Below are 22722 nucleotides of genomic sequence, written 5' to 3'. Positions count from 1 at the left end.
AAAAACACCATAAACAAAACAACCAGTCCTTTCCTATAGTTACTTAGTACTTATGAGAGTCAATCAAGTTTCATAAAATTAAAAAAAAATTAATTCAGGGGTACCCAAGTTTAACCTCCATCTTATTTACTGCTTCATGAAACCTTTTGCTCAGTTTATGCTAGGGATCAAATATACCCGACTCACCTCTGAATAGCATCAACAGAATCAGACTCTCTATCGCATTACAGAGTGTTTAATATCTCACAGGAGTTCAGCACTCTGCTATTTTTCAGTATTTCATTTGTGTGTTCCAGCCAAGTTTGGTCATATAAACAAAAACATTCATGACATCAGAGTCCATGGGATTTTTATTTTAATGTCAAATATTTTTAGAAGGATATGCCAAAAAAAGAGAAAAGGATTCTTAAAAATTTTTTTATTGAAGTATCTGCTTGACACAGGAGCAATTTTCTTAAATTAACTTCAATAATTAAGTCAGGAAGAATTGTCCTAATTATAATTTTGGCTGTTTTTCCCCTCCAGATTAAAAATTTTTTCTGTATCTAGATAAGCACTCAAACTTAACTCATGTTAGGCAAAAATGCAACGAAAGTTTTAAAAAGCCTCAAAATAGGAACCAGATAATTTTTTTTTTATATTCATGTATTTTAGGCCTCAGTGCTTTGCTTTGCCTACATTTATGTGCACCATATGCATGCCTGGTGCCCTTGGACGCCAGAGGAGGGAGCTGGATCACCTGGAACTAGAGTTAAGGGTAGTTGTCAACCACCATGTGGGTGCTAAGAACTGAACCCTTGTAAGAGCAACAGGTGTTCTTAACTGCTGAGCCATATTTTTACGGGGCCATAGCTAAATCTTTACATGTAAACAAAAGTTTAGTTTAATTTATGTAAATTCTCAGTTAACTTACATGACTGTTGGTTAAACAGTAACATGAGTGAAATTTCATCATTAGTAACCTAATTCAGTAAAGTCACAGTCATACTTGGGCACATAGTTTGAGACCCATTTTATTTGAAAATTTTTTGAAAACATGACTTAACTTTGTATAAGGGCTCATTCTTGGTCCCCTAAAAATCAAAACATACTTGTCAAATGCAATGGTCTCAAGATAAAAATCTCAAAGGAAATAACACACATCTAATTTATTGAATTCCACAATTTGATCAACAATAAATATAAACGAATGTGGTTTTCATAGGGTTTTTTTTTTTTTTTTTTTTTTTTTTTTGTTGGTTTTTCTGTGTAGCTTTGTGTCTTTCCTGGATCTCGCTTGGTAGCCCAGGCTGGCCTCGAACTCACAAAGATCCGCCTGCCTATGCCTCCCGAGTGGGTTTTCACAGTTTTAAAAACCAACAACAATTACAGCTATGAGTCTGGCTCCTAGCCTTCCTCCTCCTTAGCCAAGCAATGTGACAAATAAACAAATTGATTACTCTCATTTCAGGACAGTAATGGCAGCGACTTGGTCTGAGGATTAGGTAATTTCTTTAAAATATTCCCCAGTAATTTTTTAGGGCTAGAAAGAGGGTTCAGTGATTAAATGAACTTGCTGCTCTTTGTAGAAAACCTTGGTTCAATTCCCAGCACCCAGATCAGATGGAAGCTTATGGCTGTATGTTCCAAGAAATTCAATGCCCTCTTCTGGCCTCCACAGAGACCAGGCGCGCGCGCGCGCGAACACACGTAGTTCAAACACTCACACATAAAACAAACACATAAACAAAAAAGCAAATCAAAATAAGCCTGTGCAAGGTAGTACACACCTTTAATCCCAGCACTCAAGAGGCAGAGGCAGAGGCAGAGGCAGAGGCAGAGGCAGAGGATCTCTGTGAGTTTCAGTGCAGCTTGGTCTACAGAGTGAGACCCTGTCTAAGGATGAACAAACCCGTTAGGGAATATTATTTTAAGGTGTGTTACTTTTGTTTATGTTGCATTTGTTTAACTCTGTGAAGCTGTGTTACTTTGCCTGTCTAAAACACCCAATGGTCTAATAGCTGAACAGCCAATAGCAAGCAGGAGAAAGGACACCTGAGGCTGTCAGGCAGAGGGAATAGATAGAAGGAGAAATCTGGGAAGAGGAGATCTAGGAGGGAGAAAAGGAGGACATCGGGGGCCAGTCACCCAGCACACAACCAGCAACGAAGTAAGGAAGGTTACAGAAGAAAGGGAAAAGCCCAGAGGCAAAAGATAGACGCAATACTTTTAAGTTAAGGAAAGCTGGCAAACAAGCCTAGATAAGGTTGGGCATTTATAAGTAAGAATAAGCCTCCGAGTGTGACTTATTTGGGAGCTGGGTGACAGGCCCCACAAAAGAGCAAAAACAAAAACAACACAAACCCACATATAAAACAATTAAACATTGTAATAAAAAAGGAACTGTCATAGCTTGGAAGTACATGGTTTTAATGGTATATACCTGTTTCTTCAAATTAAAATTTAGCCTTTCCTTCTTTTTAATTTCACTTCACTGATTATTATGTAGCGGAAAAGAAGCCCCTTGTTCCTCCTGCCTTTACTCTGCAAGGGCTGGGATTATAGACTTGGTGACATCAGGCCTGCCACCTTTTGGCCTTTTTCAAGATAAAACAAGCTAAAGTTGCCAATCCCATCTTGCCCTGAGATTTCATGCTCATCTTATAATGTATGTAAGTAGTGTGGGAACACATGATCTAGCAGCACACATACAGGTGAGGGGACAGCTGGTAGGAGGTGGTTTTCTTCTTCCAGTATGTGAGTTACAGGAATCAAACTGAGGCTCTTATGCTTGGTGGCAAACACCTTTTTAAGCACTGAGGAACCTTGCAGTCCTGCATCAACTAAATTTTCTTTCTTTATTTAAAAGAGACAGGGTCTCACTGTGAAGCTCTCATTGGCCTCAAACTCACAGAAGTTCACCTGACTCTGCCTCTTGAGTGGGAATCAAATTATTTTTAATAGAACTGCTTACTTAGAAGATCTCAAGCTTTCTAAACCATAACAGTATCATTCTTTACTCACATACATATTCCTCCAGATAATCCCAAGAAATAAAGTGTTTCTATCTCCTCCAGGGAATCTGTTACCAGCTAAAATTGCATAAACTACATATTTCCTCATACCATACATAATTCCATCATAATCTTTAAAAGCAATATAAAGCCAGGTATGGTGTGTTGCTGGAAGTTTTCTGTGTCCTGCACAGCCCTGAGGTCCCACAGCCACTTGTAAAATAATCACTCTGAAGCTTATAGTAATTACTGTATGGTTATGGCAGGCTTCTTACTAGCTAGCTCTTTCATCTTAAATTAACCCATTTCTATTAATCTATGTATCACCACGTTTTTCCATGGCTTTACTTGTGTCCTATTACATGTTGCTCCTTGGATGGCAGTTTGGCGTCTCTCCTATCCCACCTTTCTCTTTCCTGTATCTGTGCTTGGATTTCTTGCCTGCCTCAAAGCTGCCTTGCCATAGGTCAAAGTAGTTTACTTATTAGCCAACCAGAGCAACACATATTCACAGCGTACAGAAAGATATCCCACAGCAATGATGATTCATGCCTGTAACTCCAGCACTCAGGAGGATTAAACAGGAGGATTGCCAGGACTGGGGCCAGCCTAGGCTATAGGGAGACCCTATCTCAAGGGGAAAAGTTATAGAATGCAACAAAGAATATATAATGTATAGAAACATACAGTTCATGAAGTTACAGTATCATCCTTTGGTGAGGCTTAGGGACTCAACCCAGGACTTTTAAATAATCCGTAAGTTCTCTATACTCCCAGCATTTTCTTTTATAAACAACCCATTACCTATTTAGGAAAATACACAGCAATCCTAATTTTTGTTCTACTGACACAGGATGTCATGCAGCCTAGACTAGCTTCATAGTGTTACACAGCTGAGGCTAACCTTTCTGGAAGTCATGATCCTCTTTACCCTACTTCCCAACAGCTGGGATCACAGTTGTGGTTTCATTTTAATCTTACATTTTACATTCTAGTACTTTCTCAACTAAATTTAATCTTTAGCTCAGCAAGGCCAGGCGTTAACTATGAAGGCCCAGGCTGGCCTTAAACTCACGTAATTCTGCCATAGCCGTCTAAATGCTAGCATTGGGTGTGAGCCACCATGCCTGCATTGGTTGTTTGTTTAAAAATGGATTTTAATTTTTAATTGTATCTGTAGTCTTTGTAAGGTGTTAAGATCACTGAAGGTTAACATTTAAAGGTGGTGTAATTCCAGGGAAACCATCTCTCCTATTGTGGAGCTTACCTGTGCATCAATATCAATGGCAGGGTAGATAGGTAGCATGGCTGAAGGAGAGATGATAGGACTTGGAGTTGGAGTCTGAGGTTGGGAAATAGAAGCAGCGATACTGTGGGTAGGAGTGTTTGACATTGCAGATGCTCTTCCACTGACTGCTGTTGAACAAAATAACTGCACTTAATAAGGATGAAACATTGTTAGGAAAGAGTAAGAAATACGTCTTTTAAAATGTCTATAAGACATTATTATAACATTAATAACTAAGTTTCTGATGATTTTTGATTGGTGGATAGCCCCAAATTAGAATGTATATTGAATAATACACTTCCCATTCAATAATCCTAAAAGACACATTCTCTTTTTTTAATGAAAGTAACCATAAAAATCTTAATTCAAAATAATCCTGTAAACAAAATATTTTGTATACTAAAATTACACAGAAAAGGAATGATAAAATAGTCAAGAACAAAAGAAAGGTTTTGTTTTTTTTTAAACTTCACAACTTCATACCTTGTATTGTAGAGCAAATAAAAGTTACTTCACCATTGGAATGGAAGATCCTAGAAGTCAAACTATTTAAAACACCACATATTTACTAACCACTACAGGGCAATGGTAACTTTGAAGGCCCTGCTGTGACAATTTTTTCAAGTATATTTTCAACTCTATATTTTCTCACATTAAAAATCATTCTGAGAGGAATAAAATATCCCACCTGGCAATCACACTGACTTAGGACAAAATTAAGATTAGGAAAGAAATAAGTATATTTACACAATCATCCTCCCAATATGGATTCTTGTTCTTCTAAGTAAGATTCCGCTGTAATCTTATGTTACCCACATATATGATTTAAATAATATCTAGTTAGATCTGTACTTGGGGTGGAAGAATAATACTAAAGACAGAGGCAGAGAATAAACTGAAAATTAGCTTAAGGGACTTTGTTCTCTCAACAACTCAATTCTGTAGTTAATGTGTGAACATCTTCCTCTTCACCCACAGTAAGAATGCTGCTGCACTGGTATTAAATTGTGGCTAGTAATCTCTGAATAGAGTGTAGAGGTGTGTTCCCAACTACTGTCAACTCCATCAGACACAAAACAGAGAGTCACAGCTTAGTCTGAGACCAGGCAAAAGAATTTATCTTGCCAAGAATAATAATGAAATTGATCTTGTAACAGTTATAAACATGACTATCAATTAAGAAATCTACTTTACATAAAATATTTAGGTCAGGCACAAACATACACTGTACATTATAGCAACACACATTCTATAATTTTACATTTTTTAGTCCACTTAAAAGTCAAAAGAAAAACAAAGAACATAAAAAAACCCAACAAAACATCTGAATCATTAAGGAACCAGATCAAGGAGCATGTGCTACTACTAATGAACTAATGACTCTGAGACTTTTGATAGTCTTGTTGATTTCTTTATAGATATTGTTTCAATCTTGCAATCCTCATCTCCTGAGTCTACCTCAGATTGCTAGGGTTACAGGCTCATGAGCACACAGATTTAAGAATCAAATAATTTCATTGAAAGTTCCTATCCTATACATACATTTCATAATCACATCAAATCTACAGCGCCTAAGACAGGTTCCATGTTTATGAGGACCCTGAATTTCTGGTATTGCTACTTCCACCCTACCAAGTGTTGGGCTTATAGGGGTGCACCACTGGTTTTATGGAGTGCTAGGGTGCTTCATGGATGCTATTCAAGCTCTAAATCAACTGAGTTAGATATCCTTGGCCCTCACTGATTTCTATTCTATTAATTTAAATGGGTTAAAAGATAGGTAAATGTCTAAATTTCAATCCCCATTCCAACCAGAATAATATCTTTTAAAGAATCCACTAAACCTAGTTTTCTTGTTGTGGGTTGTTTCAAATTGGTTGTTTTATCTTCTCATCTAAAGTTGATAAGAAAGAAGCCTCATTTCCCTTCAAACTGTTTTATCAAGTAAGAGTAAGTAACAGTTCACCATTCAACCATTTACTACACAGGTAAGAGGAAAAATCTTAAATTCTAAGAATTTTTCTTTTTCTTTACATTTTAAAATTCAATTTAGATAGGGAAAACTGCATGCTTGAAAGGTTTTAACAACAGAAATGGAACAGTGTCATCAAGACAAAACAGGGGCACGTGTTCAGAGAGGTTAAACAAGTGCCTAGTTTTGATTTGGTGAGTATGAGGAATAAGGAAGGTTGAAGACTAGGCCAGCTCAGCACCAGAAGAAAGGAGAACATCCTAAAAGAAACCTAGAAACCTAACGAGTGAGAACAAAGAAAGAGAGGGGGAGAGTGCTTGGGGAAAGAAGGAAGCCCAAAACAGGAATGGAACTGATCCTTAGTCAACTGAAAGGACAAATATGATCAAAAGTTATTCAAACAAGGAGAAGAATACAGAAAAAAGTTGTGTGTGCTTGTATGTGCACATGTGTGCAGACATGTGAATATGATTGAGATACTAGGTAAAGATCATCTGCAGCTATACAATAAGATTATTTTTAATTCTGTTCTTTTTCCACTGGGTATGTCTCTTTACCCACATGAAGAGCATGACACAGAAGCCTTTTTAGAAAATAGCAAATTGGTCATAATCCCTAAAATCTTACGTTCATTGAGAAGAAGAAAAAAAAAAAAGCAAAGAAAAAATTTTATGAAGGAACAACCTTAAACACAGAAATTTTGGGAATAAATGAATCAATAAAAAAAGCTATTTTACAAACATCTGATAATTCTCATCAGAATTAAAAAATTTTACAATCAGCAAATTGTTGACAACTATGCTCAAGTACATCAGGTAAACTCTAATAGCGCATCAAAACCAACTTTCCAACAGTCATTGGTATAGAACGTCCCAAATCTTATTTCATTAATAAATAACACTTAATTCTATAATCCTTTGGTAAACTGATACAATAGAGAATTATGATCTAAGTTAATGGCCATGAACATGGTATCAATTTTGGATTGATAACTACTGTGAGCAAATTGTCATACAATGTTAAAGTCTTTAAAGTTTATTAGGTATCATAACCAGTTAGTGAGGATTAATAGGGATTTAGGTCTTAAAAATCTATACTTGTATTGAGATTGTTACAATTCTCATTATTAGTTACTACTAACAATTATCCTCATATAGGTTTATATTACTCTTAAGATTAGCAGAGGTTTTCATACCACATATTGCTGAGAAGATTAAAAAAAAAATGGACTGGGAAGCTATACCAATTTTTGAAATGCAAAATCTACCTCATTACCTGTTTCAGTTTCTGTATTTTCTCAACCTAAATATCTAAATGCTACAAAGCATATTTTCTGTTAAAAAAAAAAAGAACCTTATATTAATGTATGACTTCATCATAATGTTTCTCAAATTAGTTTCAAATTAGAAATAGTAAATTATCCAGGTAAAGACAAATAAGTAAAAAGTGGGAAGAAATCAGAAGAAAATTATCAAAATTCAACAACTATTTATTTCCTTTATTCTCTCCCTTCCTTTCCTTATCAAATTTCCTTCCTGAAGAAGGAAAATTATTTTAGGTAGCAGAGATGACCTATAACCCTATGAAAACAACTTCTACTGTTATACAATTCACAAAATCAGTCCCAAATAAGCAGCATTAAAACTCTTCTCAAGTTGCAACCCTTATTAGAATAGAAGAAAAACTCTCTGGCTCCACATTTAAAGCAAAGTTATTTCCCATACTGTCAAGGGAACACACCTTCCCAAAATACAGTCAGAAACAGACTATACATTAGCATACACAGGGGATAAAAACACTGACATACAGTAGAATTGGACTCTACTCCGTTGGTACTTTATTAATGCTGTAAAGGTGTTTGTTTTGATTGTTGTTTGCTTGTTTTTAAATAGCCATCATCAAGTTTGGTACATTAGTAAGTTAAGTATTTCTTTTTATCACAAATAGACTTCCTAATATACCCTAATACCTTTGTAATTCAACTTTTGTATATTTTTCTTTTATTGATGTAAATACAGAAGCAAAAAACGCCAAAATCCAACCCCAGTGTTCTGAACTTAAAAGTGAAAAAGATAACCAAAAGGAAAAACCCAAGACTCAATCCACTACTGAAAAACCTGGATTCCCAGCCTACTGATCTAAGACAGACAGATCTGGCCATTTGTCTTGTATAAACTAATCTTTAATTTGACCTGTAGCCATCTGAGAACTTCTTAACATTAATATTTCTAAAGACACAATGGGTCAAGAGTCCAAAAATAGTTTTCAAGTTGAGTAATGGTTAAAAAAAAAAAAAAAAAAAAACTCTGGCACACTCTTACTCGCCTTAAGCAAATCATATTTGATACCTGCTCATAACAATATAAACCCACCTGCCATGATGTCATCCAGCGTGTCATTGAGGGTCTGAGCAGGGCTGGCTACCATTAACCCTTGTTGTGTTTCAGTGAGAACTCCTTGCCCCAGCCCTGCCAACTGTGCTTGGCCCAGTACTGGCTGTCCAACTATCACTCCTTGAAGTTCTGTAAGATTTGCCATGGACCCTGGAGGCAAGGGACCCGCTGCCAGAGGCAAAGCTTGAGGCATCGCCAGAGGCTGGATTGGTGCAAAACCCATCTGAGCAGCAGTCTGCTGGGGCTCATCTTTAAGCAAAACAGGATCCACTTGTTGTAAGCGTGCATAGTCTCCCTCGGAAAGCTGCTCTCCAACCCCAACAGGAGTAAGTAGTCCCAGGTGTTGGCAAGACTGCTGCTGTTGCTGCTGAAGTTGAATTCTTTGAGCTTTAACTTCTAGATACTGTTTTTTCAGCTGTTGCTGAGTTTTCAGCTGTAACTCTCGCTCTACTTTCTGCAGTTCCTCCAGAATCTTTTGTTTCTTCTGAATTTGCTCCTCCCTTGTTTTGTTCAGCTCCTCGATCTTCTCCTTGGTAAGTTGGTCGGCATGAGCCAGCTCCAAGGACTGCAGCTGTGCATTTTTTTCTATGGCTTCTTTTATCCTCTGTTCCAGTTCTGTTAACTTTCCCTGAGCCTCTTCTACAATGCTCTCTGGAGACTGATTGGTGATGTAACCCTGTACATCCTGGCTGTTTGCTGGCAAATGGCTGTTGGACTTTTGTTTAGAAGCAGCTGTGTGAAAAAGAAACCCCCTCAGAAGTGCACATGAATGGCATCCTCATTACAGAGTTACTGTTGGGAGGTTTAGTGCCCACAGTTATGCACCAAGGTATCATATCCACGAAGGTGAAATGTACTTGTAAGGAGTTAAACACAAGTCCACCTTCTCTATCACAAATACAAAATGTATGTATTTTATGTGCATAGTCATCTCTGGAAGTAGAGTTTAGAATTTATAAATATCTAATTTAACAACTGGACAACAGAGGGAGGAAAGCTTGTGACACTTAAGTGGTGCAGTTAAAGTCAGATCTAAAGCTGTGTGCAGGATTTCATACGGTCAGAATGTAAAAAGTCACCATAAGAGCAGAAAAATTAAGCTAAGTTATTAAGGTGTAGAGAAAATTTAGATGTCTATATTAAGATTTCCCACACTTAATAAATGTCTGTGCCTTTGATAAACACACACACATACACACAGAGAGTGCCCAAACCACTGAGATGCACCAAGAAATTAAAATCCAACTAAAATATATGTATTTGTTAGGACCTACCATCTTCAAGACTGACAAAGGAAAGAGACAGAATTCACATAGTCACACAGCTACGCGGCCAATAGAGAATTGGGATTTAGTTTCCCTGAAAGAAAAGATGCTGGCCTACGCCACCCTCTGTATCTTCTGACAGCCAGGTAAACAGACTGCTCTGGCCAACAGGTTTAGCAACCAACTGAAAAGGATGCCAAGACAATAGGCTGGTGGTGGTTACTGAAAACAACTGCTGGGAATGCTTAGCATACTTGTTGGTAAAAGAATACAGGTAGCCAAAACCAAGATGCCAAAAATCACAGTTTCTTCAAGTAAAACTTTTCAAAAGAAAAAGTGATTCAAACTGGTAGGTGTCATGTTTGGGGACATACTTAAGAACAGGCATGGTATGACATACACAAGTAAAAAAATGGACCTTGGAATTCTAAGAAAGTGTATCTTTGAATCATTAGTTCAGGAAAAAGTGTCCTAAATATAAATCTATGTTAAACCAGTTCTTTAAATTGATTTTTAATATTTGATCCAACTTCTTAATCTTTATGCCTCATGTCACTACAGATTTAGGAATGGTAAATAAAAATGATCAGAATTGTCATGCAACTGTATCCAGCTTAACATGAAATTGTGGCTATCAGAACTCCATCAGAAAGAGCACCCGAGTCTCTTCTGAGTCTCTCTCAGTCCCTGTCTTCTCTCCCAGAAAGTTGCTTTTTCATTAGTTTAAAACAAACAACAAACAAACAAAAAAGCTTTAATGATACCAACTTAGTAAATTCATTGTTGGTGAAAAATAATTTTGAAGGGCTAGTTTTTGTATTCTGATTTGACCTGGACATGTAAGAAAAAGTCTTTAGAAGTATAACTGACCTTTATTCCTAACGGGCAGAGTGGCAGCAACGTTGGCAGGTGGTTTGTCAGGCTCCTGGGGTGGGACAACCATGGGCAGTGCTTGAACTGGTACACGAGGGGCCTAAGGAAGAGGGAGATAACAGTCATTTCTTCTTTAGTACACAAGTCACAGTCACGCTAATAACTTGCAGAGTTGTTATGTATACTTAACATGCCACTTCAGACAGTGACATATTTATTTCAAATTATTTTCCTCAACATTCTTTAATTTTTTTTAGAAAGTGGCTATGAATTCCAGTTATTCTGACCATAATTTTAAAGAAGGAAATCATAATTCCATCAATCTAGAACATAAATGTTATACCAAATAACAAGAGCCTTGGCATAATCATACAGAGCTTCATCTTAACAAAGATAATCTCATTTAAATGAAAATTATAGCTAAAAAGAAATATAAAATGCTTTACTTTGAATCTTACCCTATTTAAATCGTGGGATGGGGGTGTTAGCTGAGTGACATCTGGTGGAGGGGCTGAAAGTAGATTATTAGGATAGTCTAAAAGATAGCAAACAACACTTGTATGGCCACCTTTTGCTGCTTCTATCAACATGGTTGAACCATCCTACAAGAACAAATTTAGAAGGGAAAAAGTTAGTATACTAAGAAAGCTATCAGGTCTCAGATACATTCAAGTTATGAATCTAACAGGGAAGTTTTTTTTTTATATTAAAGCCAGATAACCAATACTCAGAATGTCATTACAAATACAACATATATGTGGTAATTTTATAATGTTCAAGATGAGGAATTCATAATGCAGCCTTCACCACTCGAGTTACCTACTTTTAAACGGTGAGTAGGGTCTGCCCCGTGAGCCAAAAGCAGTTCTACCACTGCCAGATGACCTCCTGCACAAGCCAGGGACAATACAGTATGGTCATTATTAGCTGTGGTTCGATTCACATTTGCTCCTAAAACAGACATGGAAAAAATATATTAGCAGAGTGATAAAAAAATTTAAGATTTATTCATTTTTAATTTATATGTATATGTGTAGACCCATGTGAGTTTATGCCCCATGTATGTGTAGATGCTCTTGAAGGCCAGACATTGGATCCCCAGGAACTAGAGTTACAGAAGGCTGTGGGTTATCTGATGTGGGTGCTGTGAACTGAACCCAGGTCTTCTGGAAGAATGGCAAGTGTTTTTCACCACTGATCCATTTCCCAGCCCCAGTTATGGCAAAATTCTACAAATCATTTAGTGTTTATGCACACAAGCATATATATCGGGGTGCATATATAACATGTATGCACATGGAGGTCAAAGGTTGATTTTCTCCTTCTACCATGTGAGTTCTAAGCCTTAAACTCAGGTCATCAGGCTAAGCAGAAAGTACCTTTACCCAGTGATACTAACTGATTCATTTCATTGGCACAAAATCATGGAAAATTTAAAAATCACAAAGAGAAAAGCCAACAGTACAATGAAACCTCACATACTCATTATCCAGTTCCACTGATTATAAAGTCTCTTGTTTCACAAAAATCCTCATTTTCACGAAAACTCTCTCCTATACAGAATTATTCTAAAGTAAATCCTACAGAAATATGATCTATTTCTCTCATAAATATTTTAGCATATATCAGTAAAGATAATACAAAGTTGTATCATGCCTAAGGCAATTATTATATTAATAAAGTAAAATACAGGGGAAAGAAAGAGAAAGATGGTTAACTCAATGGCTAAGAATATTTGAAATTCTCCAGAGGCAATCCAAGTTTGGTCCCCAACACCCACACATATCTCACAAGCACAGGGACCACTTGTTCCAAGGGATCTGATGCCCTCTTCTGGCATCTGTGGGCACTGCATGCATGCAATGATGTCTTCTATGGTTGAAATACATTTAAAAAAATGACAAGGAATAGAAAAATCTAGTAATGCCCTCCCCCAACCCGTCCCCTTATCAGGGTGACACACACCCTTAATCCTACCACTTGGAAGGCAGAGATCCAGTTTGGATCTTTGTGAGTTCAAGGCCACACTGGGAACAGAGTCAGGCAGTGGTGGCACATGCCTTTAATCCCAGCACTTGAGATCTCATGCCTTTTCTTGTAAAGCACACAGGCCTTAAACCCCAGGAAGTGACATGGCTGGGTGGAGAATGGTATCTAAGGTGTGAGGAGACAGGAAATAAGCAGCAGTTCAACTGAGTCCCTCAGGGGTGCGGACTCAGAGGCTTTCAGTCTTGAGGATTCATGGAAAAAGGATCAGGTGAGGAGTTAGTGAGGTAAGGTTGGCTGTGCCTTGTTCTGCTTCTCTGACCTTTCAGCTTTCACCCCAATATCTGGCCCTGGGTTTTTTATTAATAAGACCCTTTAAAATTTGTGTTGCAGAAAGTGGAATCAAATTAATTCAACCAAAGAAAAGGCAGGGCAGTGGTGGCGCACGCCTTTCATCCCAGCAAACATACAGGAGGCAGAGGCAGGTGGATCTCTGAGTTTCAGGCCAGCCTGGTCTACAGAGCAAGTTCTAGAATAGCCAGTGCTACAAAGAGAAACCCTGTCTCAGAAAAAAAACCCAGGGGATGGTGAGGGAGGGCAGTAATTATGGACATAAATCCAGTCCTGAAAGTGTGCCACCATCATGCATATTTCACCAATCTGTACCAACTTGCCCTGAAATAATTTCTTCAAGAATTCATTTCTGATTTTTTTAAATAAAAGATTTATTTATTATGTACACAGAAGAGGACGCCAGATCTCATTATAGATGGTTGTGAGCCACCATGTGATTGCTGGAAATTGAACCCAGGACCTCTGGAAGACCAGTCAGTGCTCTTAACCTCTGAGCCATCTCCCCAGCCCTATTTCTGATTTTTTTTCCCCTTTTTTTTTGGGGGGGGGAGAGCTGAGGATCGAACTCAGGGCCTAGCACTTGCTAGGCAACAGCTCTACCACTGAGCTAAATCCCCAACCTGATTTTTTAATCTATAAGAAGTTTGTAGACTACTGAACAAAAGGTAGACATTTCCAAGGTGCATATGGCCCTTCACTTATCAATCATTTCTGTCCGATTCTATGCTTTAGAAGTAGTATTTTTAATCTGCTATGTAGAGTAAAACTAATTCTTTTTGTTTGTTTGTTTTTTGTTTTTCAAGACAGGGTCTCTCTGTGTAGTTTTCGTGCCTGTCCTGGATCTCACTCTACAGACCAGGCTGGCCTCGAACTCAGAGATTCACCTGGCTCTGCCTCCCGAGGGCTGGGATTAAAGGCATGCGATACCACTACCCAGCAAAACTAATATTTGAAAAAAAATTTAACAGATTATAAAGTAAATAGTATATAAATAATTTAAAGTTTCGTGTTTATTTGGTCAGTAAAGAATTCAAAAGAATAACTGCTGAGTATGAATAAAAATCTTCATGTACCTTGACATGTATCACATTTTAATTCTGAATACTTTCTTCATTCAATTTATAAAATTATCTTCACTATCTTTTAAAAAGAGGACAATGTAAGGTAGGAATCGTGCATGCCCCATGTTCTTCAGGGGAAAAAACAAAAACCCATGTAGTACATACACAAACAGAATAGGATTTCAACATACACTAGTTTACACAGAAGAAATTTTCTTTGTGTTTCTTCACAAGAGTGCTACTTGGTGTAATAGTCTTTTGTAGCTCACAGCTATTAAAAATATTATGAGATGTTTATTACTAATGTTAGGAGCAACCCTTCTCCGTATCATATAATAACCACAAAATGTTCTTTAGCATTCAAAGGTCAAAATACTTTAGCATAGTTCTGCGTAGATAGCTTAGGGAAAAAAAAGAAAATCTTCTCCTTAGATTACCTTTACTAATTAAGAACTGAACTGTGCAGACATGACCAGCTCTGGCAGCTTTCATTAAAGGAGTTCTTCCACCTTCAGATTCATGTTCCTGTTTTAAAACAAAACAAGAAACAAACAAAAAAAAACCTCACTGTTGTGTAACTCGTATTTAATTGCAAAGGAATACTTAATCTTTCATTAAAAAAAAGAAAAAAGAAAATGTGAACTTAATTCTGAACCCAAGTATATTAATAATCATGTAATGAGCAAATTAAGAAAAATATACTTTAAATGAAAAAAAAAAATCTGCACTTTATTGTAGTAACTTGAAACCTAAAGTAGGGGATTAGTAGCACATACCTGCACTTCTAGTTACCAGAAGCTGTAGCAACAGATATAAGCCCAGCATGCTGGCACCCAGGCTTCACAAGAGCATTGACATGATGCTCCATCTAATTCAAGCTGGGAATTGTCCTTTCTCTATAAAAATGACTGTAGAACTTCAACAATGCATAGTCAATCTGCTCCTCCTTTTTAATGGTGAGATCCCGCTACACATTTCACACTCACACAGAACAGTGATCCTCCCACTTCAGTCTTCTGAATGACAGGATTATAATCTATATGACCTCTCCTCAAACTCCTGTCGTTTTCTGAAAGTCTCATAGAGCATAGGTTAGCCTCAAAACTCACTGTTGTGAACTCCCAGTCTCCTGAGTACTACAGTGAGACTAGATCTTCCCTCCACACAGATACTTCACACCTTCCAAGCACTGGGACAACTCCTACAATTTCAATTATATAGCTCTTCTATCCAGGCCTCCCTTTCCAAACTCCATCCAGCCAATGAACTAGTATCTCAAAAGATTAGTTACATCTTTTGACCTTTATCACTCCGTAACATTCCCTGTGACATCTCTTAATACTCTGCACTGAATACACTTATAATCCATTTTACCCTCTTTACTACTTTATGTACCACCCGTGGGACAAAATTATTAAATACTTATGTTTTAACACAGTAGACAATTTTTCCCCAACCGACAAAGAAATGCTTCTAACCCACATTTACATTAGGTAAACAACTAAGGAAGGAAAACTTAATTTGTAATACCATCTCTAAGCAGAAAACATTTCTTTGTAAGGATGTGGGATCAGTGAACTGACTATTACAAAAATAAGAAAAACTAAATAATGCAAACAAACAAACAAACAAAACAACAACAAAAAATCCAAACCTGACTATGTGACTTTAAATAAAAGGGAAAAGCAAAACAAATCAAAACAAAAAACCAACCAAGTGAAAAGATATGCCTTTGATGTAATTATTAATGGCCTGCCTTTGCATGCAGAGGCAGGGTCTCGCCATGGACTGCAGGAAGGCCTTGGGACCCTGGACTCAAGTAGCTGAAGGTGGCCCCTTTCTGCTTTAGCCTTCCAGGGGCACAGGCATGTGCTAACATGCCTAATTCATCTTTTTATAAATGAAGATTTGAGTGATACAGCTTACCAGATCTGCACCTGCCTGAAGTAAGACATCCGCTACATCCGTATGGCCATTTTCACAGGCGTATGTTAAAGCTGTATCTCCTGTTGCTGTCGTGGCATGGACATTAGCTCCTGTAACAGTTAAAATAATTACTGTTAAAACCATTTTATAGAATCAACATAAACCTGTTTCTCCAAGATAGCCCACATCTCCTAAATCAGACAATATATCCATATCCATTTCTAGAATGACAACATTGACAACATCTTTAAAAGAGGGAAAAGTCTGCAAGAATTGCTCAGTAGGTAAAGGTAACTACCATCAAGCCTGACTACCCAAGTTTGGTCCCCAGGACCACATGGTAGAAAGAGAGAACAGACTTCTACAAGTTGTCCTCTGCCTGTAAACACATGCACTGTGGCATGTCTGCATGAACACATACACAAATTTTTGAAAGAAAAATATATGAATAAATATACTTGACGTTAAAACTGCATATACTTACTGTGACAGCTAAATTATTCAGAACACACACAAAGTATATCCTATCTTTTCACCACATATTCTGTGTGCCATAACAACATAAAACACACTTGTACTGTGATCCTTACATCATGCAATATATTCCCAAATGCCAAAAGGCATACCTGCAGCTAGTAAGTATTTCACTAACTCCAGGTGGCCCTCTTGAGCAGCTTCCATTAGAGGGGTAGAACACCCGAGTTCTATGTCAGCTCCAGCTTTAATCAGAAAGTCTGCCACTTCCAGAAAGCCTCCACAGCAAGCCAGGGTCAAGGCAGTTTCTTGAGTTTCTTCTGTCTGTGCATTGATATTTGCTCCTAAAAGAAAGATTCTACTTAAAGAAGTTCAGGAATTTATTCAGACACAAACAAAACACAACTGTTTTCTAATGAACTACATCTAAAGTGAATAGAAGTATCTCTTCCCTATTCTTGGCAGTCAAAAGTAAATGGGAAAAAAACCCACATTTATAAGTGGGTATCTTCTATATGTAGGTGGAGTGTTTAAAAATAAGGTACTAGTTATGATTAAAGGGAATCATAAAATCACCTAATTCCCGCCTAAAGAGTCAAAATGGAGGATAAATCTACCAATGACATTAGCTAACATTTAATAAGCTGTTACTATTTCCCAGGCAATATTAACAGTCCAGACTGTTAAGGTACATTTATGTACATAATTCGAATTTAAGGGAGGGGCAACACTGGAGAACGAACCATCCATGGCCTCCTGGATTAGGTGATTGTGTGGTGCTGGATAGAGCTCAAACCCAAGTCCTTGGGAACACTGAGTAAATATCCTACCACTGAGCAGCATATTTCTAAGGCCTTATGTTGGTATTATTTTCAGCACCATTTTACATAAGGCTGAACAAGCTGAGGTTAATTCACTTACTTCCCTTGCCCTAGCAGCATTCCCACCATTACTATGGCCTTTACCACGGCTGGCTTATCTGGCACCCCAGGACAAGCACCACTGTAGACCTCCCTTCCCTCCCTCCCACTAGAAACAAAACCGTCATGCAGTGTAAATGATTCACATTTCAAAGTCTGCCAGGCTGGGGTGGCAAATGCCTGTAATTGTAAAACTTTGGAGGCAGAGGCAGTTGGCTCTCTGTGAGTTCAAGGCCAGCCTGGTCTACAAAGCTAGCTCCAGGACAGCCAGAGCCACACACACAGGGAGACCCTGTCTATAAAAAAAAAACAAAAACAAAACAAACACACACACACACACACACACACACACACACACACACACACACAAACTACTTCAAAACCTGTACATTTAAAGTTCCAGTCAACAGAACCTCTCCATAAAAACAAGTAAATGTGCCACTTGTGTGAAATGGACCAGATTTCACACAGTAAAATCAAAATACTATTGAAAGAAAAACAAATTGACACTATAAATGTAATTAATGGGAGATTATTATCTAAATGTAGATATTTAAACTACTGTATCATTTCACCTTTTCCAGAAATTCTGATGTGTATGCATCTAGTTTTGTTGGTCTTGAATGTTCTTTTGTTTTCCTCAGACAGCGTCTCCACATGTAGGACTGGATGGCCTCAACCTCTTAAGCACTGTGGTTACTAGTGTGTAGTCCCTACTTGGCCTGCTGCATACTTTCAAGCTAAGTTTCACAGAAGTGTTTCCCATGTTGTTCCATTACACACTTATTCATGAGTAAATGTTCTAACTCCAAATAATTCCCTCACTGTATTAGGTTTGGAGAATTGTGGTACCACATATTCCCTCATGACAAATGTTGACTTGAATCTTGATTTTGTTTTTGTTTGTTGCTTGATTTTCTCATAGCATATGACTTTAAAAGTACTGCATTGAAGAAAATTCCACTGAGCCATTTTACAGCAGACAACATAAAAGTTTGTGAGCAACAGCTCAGTGTAAATAAACTGAGGAGGTGATGTGCTGAAATTCAGCCTTAAAGACTTCTGTTCTACCGATTTATGGTTTAGTAGTTACTACAAGTGCTTACCTTGGCCTAGAAGTAATGCCACCATTTCTTCATGTCCTTCACGGGCTGCTTCCATCAAAGGTGTATAGCCTTCATCATTGACCTCTTCCAGGCTAGCTCCTCTTTCAATAAGTAAGGCTGCAAGTTCCACATGTCCCCCACATGCAGCCAAAGTCAATGGTGACTCAAATGAATCAGCTGGCATGTTCACTTGAGCACCACTGTCCAGAAGCAACCTAGCTACTTCAACATGGCCATCCTATAAACAAGCAATTAAAAAAAAAATTCAATCAGCACCATAAAAACCTAAAAAAAAAAAAAAAAAAAAAAAACACCAAAAACCAAAACACAAAAAACTTCTCAATTACCACACAATGACAGTTGCTGACCTTTACTCAAAAGAATAAATATACACCTGACGGCTTGGTAAACGCATGTCATGTGTTGCCTGTACTCTTTATCCTATGGAAGTTCAAGGACTTAAAGCAAAGAGATGAAAAATAGTCTCTCTAATCAAGAAGTTTATCAGCCACCAGAAGAGAAATGGAAGGAAAAGAACAGAGACAAAACCTAAGGCCACAGAGAATCAGCAGAGCATGGTAGACATTTGAATGACAAGTGACAAAGCTCAGTTACTGAGAAAGCAAAGTTTTTTTTTAACATCTTAAGAAAGAGCAAACTTTTGACCTAGCGGAAAACTAGACGCCATGGAGAAAAAGAATCCTGTGTTAAAGAAACAAAATGAAATGAGTACATGATGCTTTCTTTATTGTTCGTGTAAGCCCCAGGGAAAAGAAAAAGACCAGAGCTATCTTATTATTGCAACTACTCAAGAATCTCCATTCTGTCTTCCTTTCAATGAATAGTTTCTTTTAACCCTTCATGTACGACTCCACACATACTGCACCTTGCTCTGAATGTCTTATTTTCACGGTTACATTGCTATTTTTGCCATTCTGAAATGCTTCCCCATTAAGACAAATCAAAGTCAAATTAAGAGCTTCAACATTTTAGCAAGACCTCCTAAATGCCTGGCCTCTATTCCTATACCTCTTATTTACATCTAACTATCCATCCATCTATCCATCTATTTATTATTTATTGAAACCGAGTATTGTGATTAAAGGTCTATCTGTCTATCTATCTACCTACATACCTATCAATCAAACAATCATTTATTTAGACTGAGTACTGGGGTCTGGGCATACATCTCCATGTCCAGCTATTTGCATTTGTTTATAACATTTCTAGTGCATATGGATTAGGTCTATCGAATATTTCTCCTTAATTTATCTGTCTAAATACAGGTTATTTTCATAGCACAAGGCAGCAACAGTGACTGAATTTCCTTTATCAGAGAGATTGCTGAATTGGTCAATACTATTGCTGTTCAAGGATCTCATTTAATCCTCATGAGAACACCAGAACAAACAAACAAAAATCATTTTGCAGACAAGGAACTCAAAAGCTCCAAAGAAATGTACACATGTTCAAAGAGAAACTTTTAATAAAACAAACATAGGGATGACAATTAAGAAAGCAATATATAATTCAAGTAGTAAATGATGATCATCTACCATTTCTCATAAATCTTGCCTAGTTTTCTCAGATACCTTCCTTTTTGTAGATTATAAACTAAAATACAAAAGTTTAAGAGTACTAATATAATTCATTTTCAAGAACAAACTGTAAAATAGAAATCATTTTTATTTTATGTTTTACAGATTTTTGTGTGTTATATGTATGTCTGAGTGCTTTCTCTGCTTTTAAGTGTACCGTGTGCAGACACCCACCCACAGAGGCCAAAGTGTCAGACCCCCTTGGGGCTAGTCACAAGCAGTTGCAAACTCTACCATGTGAGTGCTGGAACCAAGTGCACAGCGTGTGTGAATGCACACGCACAAACACACATTTGATTTTTTTTTTTTTTTTTTTTTGAGACTGGGTCTCTCTACATAGTCTGGCTGTCCTGACTCATTTTGCAGACCAGGCTGTCCTGAAACTCATGGAGACCCATTGCTTCTGCCTCTCTAGTGCTGAGATTAAAGGCATGCATTCATTATCTTGTCTGGCAGCTCATTAGATTTTGACAGGGTCTTGCTATGTAGTCATGGTTGAGCCAGTACTCACTATGTAATGTAACTCTGCCTCAAACTAACAGCAATCCTCCTATTTCAAGCTCCAAATGCTGGGATTACCCATGATCACCACCAAGTGCAGTTTAAAAATAATAGTCCAGCTAAGGTTCTGTTCTACAATAAAGTAAAAATAGAGCTTCTACATACAAGGGAAAGGCTCTTTATTTTACAGTAGCTCCACTTCTCCCCACCTAGTATGAAATATATTTCGTATATTCATTCACCCATCTTACCATGCAAGCCTCCATTAGAGCAGTGTGCATTTCATCTGTTTTATGCTCTTGATCAGCGCCTGCTTCCAAAAGAAATCGCACCATCTCTAGATGTCCTAAATCAAAAGTGTATTGGATTACTTACAATTAATTTCAATAACTATTTTTAAAATCAGATTTTTGGTGCATGTTGTAGAATATTTAATCACTGTGAACCCTAAGATTGCATTATTTACTGGAAAAATCTGTTTCTAGTCATGGTGTGGCTCAGCACTAGCACACACCTTTAATCCAAGAGCTTTCCTCTTGAATATTGTAAACAGGATTAAATAGTTGAGCATAGGTCAAGAGGCAGAGCAAGTAACCAGTTGACAGGAAGTGAACATAGGATTATTAAGAATAAACCACAAAAAGAGTCAGGAGGATGGATAGAGAGGTACATAGGAAGTAGAAGGGAGTTTGAAGAGATTGGTTTTGAGACAGTAGGAAAGGAAGAGGCTTCAGGGACTTTGGGGAGGATAAAGATCAGCTGGGTGCTTCCTCTGCCTCTCTGAGCTAGCAGGCTTTCACCCCAGCATCCAGTTTATTGGTCCTTATTGGTAAGAGTCCTTACTGGTAAAATCGAATGACTGAAGTTTTGTTAAAAAACAATAGGTGCAGGTAAACAAATAGTCTGAATGTAACTCTTTATAAACCTCATTCAGCACACTATACTTGATTTTTTTTGTTTTTAGATTTTTGTTATTTTTTAAAAAGATTTATTTATTTATTTATTATGCATATAATGTTCTGCCTGCATGTGTGCTTGCAGGCCAGAATAGGGCACCAGATCTCATTATAGATGGTTGTGAGCCACTATGTGGTTGCTGGGAATTGAACTCAGGACCTCTGGAAGAGCAGCCAGTGCTCTTAACCTCTGAGCCATTTCTCCAGCCCAATTTTTGTTATTTTTAATTATGACTCTGTACATGTGAGTGCAGTACCCATGAAAACCCAAAGAGGCTATCAGATCCCCTGGAGGTAGAGTTGAGAGCTTCCATGTGGTTGCTTGCAAAATGAATTCAGGTCCTTTGAAAAACTAGCCATTTCATCGCCCCACTCTGCATTTATTTTCAAGAGCTAGTCGCTCTGGATGAAAATCATTCAAGTTAGTCCATCTATGAGTTCAAGTACTTAAAATGACAATGATCAACACATAAACTTTTTAGGAGGAATTGTAAACCACAAGTATGAAAATATTCTTAAAACATCACTTAATTTATATAAATTCCTTTACTAGGAGATAAAACATATGATACAAGCACAGTTTCAAATAAGCCTTATATTTCAGTTCAATAAGTTACTAAAAAGTAGAAGACCAATTATACTTAAATAGGACTTTGGATACCATATAAGAGAGCAACATGAAGTAAGTTATAAGCAATTTATAATCCACTGGAATTAGACCAGAAGATAAAGTGTAGTCCTAGATGGAGAGCGCAAACAAAGACTTAGTAAGCACAGCACTGACTACACCTTGGTTTCCCTTCCAGTAGCGGCATCAATGCTCAATCTGTCTGACTTCTAGACCTTTTCCATACTGTTGTCAAACTAACTCCCAGGAAATCCCACTAGAAACAGAAGAAGGTAACAGAGTTCATTGACTCCTTTAAGTATTCAAGATGTACTCCATTAGCTTAATTCTCTAACTAGTTTCTAATTAAAGCTTGCAAGCCCAATCTTAGATACCACCTCTAGAAAGCAGAGCAGACAAAGGCTGAAAGACCAGAGTTGTCACATGTA

General features: G+C 37.5%; 1 protein-coding gene across 7 annotated transcripts in view; it reads right to left on the bottom strand.

The window, feature by feature from the left end:
- Nucleotides 1-22722, bottom strand: part of Ankrd17 (ankyrin repeat domain 17) — a 141989-nt gene that overhangs the window by 50430 nt on the left and 68837 nt on the right. For 4 of the 7 annotated variants that reach the window (XM_036200399.1, XM_036200401.1, XM_036200402.1 and 1 more), the window contains exons 7-16: nucleotides 20962-21056; nucleotides 18612-18849; nucleotides 16738-16929; nucleotides 16112-16221; nucleotides 14623-14710; nucleotides 11608-11735; nucleotides 11243-11386; nucleotides 10782-10884; nucleotides 8626-9378; nucleotides 4261-4409 (exon numbers count right to left, since the gene is read on the bottom strand). In XM_036200399.1, the coding sequence (XP_036056292.1) occupies nucleotides 4261-4409; nucleotides 8626-9378; nucleotides 10782-10884; nucleotides 11243-11386; nucleotides 11608-11735; nucleotides 14623-14710; nucleotides 16112-16221; nucleotides 16738-16929; nucleotides 18612-18849; nucleotides 20962-21056 (2000 nt within the window). The remainder of the gene's footprint in view (nucleotides 1-4260; nucleotides 4410-8625; nucleotides 9379-10781; nucleotides 10885-11242; nucleotides 11387-11607; nucleotides 11736-14622; nucleotides 14711-16111; nucleotides 16222-16737; nucleotides 16930-18611; nucleotides 18850-20961; nucleotides 21057-22722) is intronic. The other 3 variants (XM_036200400.1, XM_036200405.1, XM_036200404.1) reach the window with 3 other exon arrangements.

Source organism: Onychomys torridus, chromosome 10, assembly GCF_903995425.1.
Source record: "Onychomys torridus chromosome 10, mOncTor1.1, whole genome shotgun sequence".
NCBI lineage: Eukaryota > Metazoa > Chordata > Mammalia > Rodentia > Cricetidae > Onychomys > Onychomys torridus.
Note: the sequence above shows the minus strand (reverse complement) of the source record. Positions and strands in the feature narration are given on the sequence as shown.